This window comes from Spinacia oleracea, chromosome 2 (assembly GCF_020520425.1).
Source record: "Spinacia oleracea cultivar Varoflay chromosome 2, BTI_SOV_V1, whole genome shotgun sequence".
Classification (NCBI taxonomy): domain Eukaryota; kingdom Viridiplantae; phylum Streptophyta; class Magnoliopsida; order Caryophyllales; family Amaranthaceae; genus Spinacia; species Spinacia oleracea.
Genome location: NC_079488.1, coordinates 91,489,092 through 91,495,091, shown reverse-complemented (window position 1 = coordinate 91,495,091; position 6,000 = coordinate 91,489,092). Strand labels below are relative to the sequence as shown.

General features: G+C 44.9%; 1 protein-coding gene across 1 annotated transcript; it reads right to left on the bottom strand.

Annotated features, from left to right (window-relative positions):
- Nucleotides 1-870: 870 nt before the first annotated feature.
- LOC130467624 (uncharacterized) lies at nucleotides 871-2,472 on the bottom strand. Its single transcript, XM_056836189.1, has one exon. The coding sequence runs from the start codon at nucleotides 2,470-2,472 to the stop codon at nucleotides 871-873; it is 1,602 nt and encodes a 533-aa protein (XP_056692167.1).
- Between the last annotated feature and the right edge of the window lie 3,528 nt (nucleotides 2,473-6,000).

The following is a 6,000-nucleotide window of genomic DNA, read 5'->3' as shown; positions in this document are numbered from 1 at the left end:
TAGTAGCCTTGCTGACCTACTTTAAGGGTTTGAATCAAAAATTTTGCTTATACATCACCCCGAGTCAGCAAGCTGATAGTAGCCTTGCTGACCTACTTTAAGGGTTTGATTTTGTTTGTTTTGAATTCCTCGACTTCCTTTCATTTCATGGGTCATAACAGCCCTGGCTCAACAGGCCTTTTGGTTTACTGATTACACATAAAACTTTCTAAGGACGCTGGCGTTCCATGAGTTTTTCAATGCGACTCCCCCCATATCCATCAGCCTAAAAGCTCCTGGTACAATTTCTTCCCATATCTGATAGGGCCCCTCCCATTTTGGGGTTAATTTTCCTTGAACCTTTGCCTTGCCCGTAGCTGCAGTTCTACGGAGCACCAGGTCTCCTACTTCAAGCTGTCTGTGCTTTACTCTTTTGTTGTAAGCATTACTTATACGTTGTTTGTATGCCGTTGATCTGATTTCTGCTCTGAGTCTGATCTCTGGGAGGAAATCCAGCTCCTGCTTTAACAGTTGATCGTTCCTGTCTTCTTCATAATGCTGGATCCTGAATGTGGGTAACCCTACTTCTGCTGGTATCACTGCTTCTGATCCGAAACATAGGCGGAATGGGCTCTCTCCCGTTGCTTCCTTAACGGTGGTTCTATTTCCCCAAAGTATTTCAGGAACAATATCGGCCCAACCAGCCTTATAGTCATCCAGCTTCTTTCTCATTGCTGCCAGTATCTGCTTGTTGGCAGCTTCTGCCTGGCCATTGCTCTGAGGATGACAAACAGAAGAGTAGGCGAACTTGACTTTGTACAGACTCAAGAAACTTTGTACTGGCGAGCAATCGAACTGTACCCCATGGTCCATAACGATTGCCATTGGTAATCAAAACCTGGTGATTATATTTTTCCATATGAACTTTTTGACCTGATTTGCAGTTATCTTTGCCACTGGTTCTGCTTCTATCCATTTGGTGAAATAATCAACTGCCACTATCATAAATTTTCTTCCACCAGATGCCGTTGTGAATGATCCCAGAATGTCCATTCCCCACTGGGCGAACGGTATTGGATTTAGGATTGGCATAAGATCGTTTGCAGGACGATTGATGACTGCCGCGAAAACTTGACATTTTTCACATCTCTTGACGTACTCTTGTGCGTCTGTTAACATTGTCGGCCAGTAGTATCCTTGTCTTTGGCATACCAGTGCAAGGGTTTTTCCTCCCTGATGATTTCCACAAATTCCCTCATGCATTTCTTCTATCAGTCGTGCCGATTCATACGCTGATATGCATCGTAACAAAGGCAAGCTGAAACCCCATTTGTAGAGTTGACCTCTGATGATTATGAACCAGCATGAGTTCCTAATCAACCTTCTTGCCTCCGTTTTTTCTGTAGGCAGTGTTCCATCTCTCTTGTATGTCCACATAGTGTCATACCGTTCAGGTTGGCTCGTGATTACCATGACCTCTTTCCCCACTATCTCCGTACTCCTTCGATGCATGACTTCCATCATTACTGATTTGATCAGAACACTTGAGCTGGCCAGTTTCGACAGGGAGTCTGCCAACATGTTCTCTGACCGGGGCACTAATTTTATTTCGAAACTTTCCAACTGTGCCACTGACTGTTTAAGCTTTTCGGCATATCGTTTCATGGATTCTTCCTTCGTTTCATACTCTCCTGAGAACTGGTTTGCTACCAACTGTGAGTCGGTTGGGAGTATGAGCCTCCGAGCACCAGCCGTCATGCAGATCTGTATGCCAGCAATTGCAGCTTCGTATTCTGCCTCGTTGTTTGATGCCTGGAAAGAGAACTTAATGGCATACTCGAACTGGTCTCCTTCTGGTGAAGTAATAATTACCCCTGCTCCTGCTCCTGACTTGGTAACAGAGCCGTCTACTGCTACTTCCCATTTTCCTTCCTCTATTTCCTCCTCCTGATATGATGCTTCGACTATGAAGTCAGACAGTGCTTGGGCTTTTATAGCTGTTCTGGGCCGATATTCCATGTGAAATTCTGACAGTTCAATCTCCCATTTTAGGAGTCTACCTGATGTGTCCATTTTTTGCATTGCTTTCTCCAGTGGGTAGTTTGTGAGGACTTCAATTCCGTGTGCATCAAAGTAGGGTCTCAGTTTTCTGGCTGCAATCAGCACTGCCAATCCCAACTTTTCTATCAAGGAGTATCTCGTTTCTGCTTCTTGCAGGATGTGGCTGACAAAGTACACCGGTATCTGTGCTTTATCCTTCTCTATGATCAGTACTGCTGCTACTGTGTGCTGAGAAGCAGATATGTATAGCTGCAGCGTGTCTCCCTCCTCTGGTCGAGCTATCGTGGGTAAGGCTTGCAAGTGCCGTTTTACAGCCTCAAAAGCTGCTTTTTCTGTTTCTCCCCACTTGAATTTCTTATTTTGCTTTAATACGTTGAAGAAGGGCAACAACTTATCTGCTGATTTGCTAATGAACCGGGTCAATGCGGCCATTCTTCTTGTTAACTTTTGCACGTCTTTTATGCAACCGGGCTCTGGTAGGTTCATAATGTTAGGTTATGATACATATGATATTACATAGATCATGCGGAAACAACCATTAAGCCAGGACAACATATTATTTACACATAATCATATAGCATAATTTAGATGCATACTCTTTGTTGCGTGCCCTCCCTAGCTGCGCCCGAACCGAACAAGAACAAGTCTTTAGGACTCCAAGTGTCGTCCCTCCGTAGATAGTCCACAGCACGTCCGGATCCGCCTTAAGATTGACCAACTAGAATCGCCCTTAAGGTACTAGAAAATTTCGGCACTTTATGAGCAAGATGTGTGTTTTAATTTTCTCTCAAAAACTCACTTTTGAATACTTTTAAACTTGTGTATAAATAATGACCCCTAGGCCTTTATTTATAGAGTTATGGAAAAGGAATCGCAATCCTAGTAGGATACGAATTAATTGAAATTAGAATCCTACATGAATTCTATTTAATTAATTTATCTAATTAGGAATAGGAATTTAATCACACACTAACTCTTGCAGTTTTAGGAATCACGCATGAGCACAAACTCACACACACACACGGCAGCCACAAGGGCTGCCCATGCGCATGCGAGCAGCAGCCCATGCAGCGCGGCCCACGCATCCGTGGCCTTGGTGCGCGCTGGGCTTGTGGCGTGCATGCTTGCTGGGCGATGGCCCGGCTTCGTGCTGGGCCTTCGTCCGGCAGGCCTCGTCCGATGCTAATTCGTACGATACGCTTCCGATTAAATTTCCATTTCCGGAATCTATTTCCGATACGAACAATATTTAATATTTCCGATTCCGGAATTAATTTCCGATTCGAACAAATATTTAATATTTCCGTTTCCGGAATTATTTTCCGATTCCGGTAATATTTCCGATTCTGACAATATTTCCGTTTCCGGCAATATTTCCGATTCTGGTAATATTTCCATTTCCAATAATATTTTCCGATACGTACCATGTTTCCGTTTCCGGCAACATCTACGACTTGGATAATATTCATATTTCCGATACGATCCATATTTCCGTTTCCGGCAATATCATCGTTTCCGGAGTATTCATTTCTTGCCTGTGACGATCTTAGCTCCCACTGAAACCAAGATCCGTCGGTTCCGAATATTCATAGATGGAGTATTTAATGCCATTAAATACTTGATCCGTTTACGTACTATTTGTGTGACCCTACGGGTTCAGTCAAGAGTAAGCTGTGGATTAATATCATTAATTCCACTTGAACTGAAGCGGCCTCTAGTTAGGCATTCAGCTCACTTGATCTCACTGAATTATTAACTTGTTAATTAATACTGAACCGCATTTATTAGACTTAACATAGAATGCATACTTGGACCAAGGGCATTATTTCCTTCACATAATTGCTTCTACCTTATCTGGGTTGGCATCAATTCCCCTTTCGCTTACTAGGAAACCCAAGAACTTTCCTGACCGGACCCCGAATACACATTTCTTGGGGTTTAACTTCATCCTAAACTTCCTCAGTGTTTCGAAAGTTTCTCTCAAATCATCGATGTGGTCGCTGGCCAATCGGATTTTAACTATTGAATCATCCACATATACTTCTATGTTTCTCCCTTTCTGGGAAGCAAATACCTTATCCACCAGCTTCTGGTAGGTTGCTCCTGCATTCTTCAACCCAAACGGCATAGCCTTGTAACTGTACACCCCTGTATCTGTGATGAAGGCGGCCTTCTTTCTATCGGCCCTACATAAACTGATTTGATGATACCCTGAGAAGACATCTAGGAAACTCAACAGAGCATGGCCACTGGTCGAATCTACCAGTCTATCGATTCGTGGCAACGGATAGCAGTCCTTGGGGCATGCCCCATTCAGGTTGGTAAAATCCACGCACATTCGCCAACTGCCATTTGACTTTTTTACCATGACCACGTTGGCCAACCATTCAGGGTAGTCACAAACTTCTATGAACCCTGCTTCCAGCAATTTTTCCACTTCTTCCCTTATTGTAGTATTTTTTTCATTGGGAAATTTCTCTTCTTTTGCTTCACCGGCCTGACTGACTTGTCCACATTCAGACGATGCACTATAATGTCTGGGCTGATACCGGGCATTTCATCTGCAGAGAAGGCGAACACATCTGCATGTTCTCGCAGTAGGCCGATAAGATGGACTTGCTGATCTGTTTCCATATCGGCACCTATTCGTATCGTTTTCTCTGGAACTCCTTCTATCAACTCAATTTCTCGAGTTTCTTCATCTGCAGCCGGCCTTGGGATGCTAGCAGGCCTTTCATCAAAATTCTCCATACTGAGATCCCCTCTCTTTCTTTTGGCTGGCATGTTTGCTTCTCGGGCGAGGTTGGTTTTCGGCACCATCCTCCCTTGTGCCTTTATCGCTGTCAGATAACACGATCTGGCAGTCTCCTGGCTGCCATGTACTCTTTCCGTTCTTTCCAGATTCGAGAGATATATCATAGTCAAATGATAAGTGGACACCACCGCCTGGGCGTCATGGATAAACGGTCGACCAATTATTACGTTATACGCTTCTGGTACCTTTATCACCAAAAAATCGACCATTAAGTCCCTGACTGATACTCCTCTACCCACTTGAACCGGTAAACGGATGCTGCCTTCGGGGTAAACGCTGGCTCCAGAGAATCCGATAACGGGATAGTTTACCCTTGCTAACTCTCCGTGATCTATGTTCAACTGGGTGAAAGCTTCCCAGAATATGATGTTCGCAGAAATGCCTCCATCAATCAGGCATCTCTTGACGGGGAAGTTTGCTATCTCGAGTTCCAGTACCAGCGGGTCATCATGGGGGTATATGATGCCGCGACAATCCTCTGAGGTGAACGTGATGACCGGTAAGGGGGTTGGTTCCGGCCATTTCCTTGCACTATGGTAGCTCACCAGGTGCCGGTGCTCCTCTAGATTCTTTATTACCCCGCTAACTGTACCTCCATGCACGGGCCCTCCTGAGATCACCCAGATAGTGGGTCTCTTTCCCCTGTCAACCCCTTCTTTACTCGTTTCCGGTAATGACCGGGGTGGTGGTGCTTGTTCAATCCTACCAGCGGGCTGTGAATACCTCGGCTGGGTAGGTATGTATGGGGCATGACTATGTGAACTGCCCTGCCTATTATTTCCTCCTTGGCCCTCCTACCGGATCCTGTACTGGGACAAGTATCCCTTTCTTACCAGCTCTTCAATGTTATCTTTGAGCTCTTTACAATGCTCCGTGTAATGACCATGATCATTATGAAAAGCACAAAAATTCTTATTGTTACCTGGAGCATCCATCGGTAACGGCTTTCTCCACGCTGCTGATTTGTTTACTGCGTAGATAGTAGCTCTGGCGGTGTTGAGTGGAGTGTACACCTGATAAGCCCCTACCGGCTGTCTATTCTGATATCCCCCTCTCTGCCAATGGCCCTCCTTTCTACTGTTATCTTTTCGGTAACTGTGTTGCTGTATGGGAACATGATCCTTCCTGGCCGATTGTACTGCCTG

What these genes read in the sequence shown, in the direction of transcription:
- LOC130467624 (XM_056836189.1), bottom strand. Translation starts at nt 2,472, where the DNA reads ATGGCCGCATTGACCCGGTTCATTAGCAAATCAGCAGATAAGTTGTTG.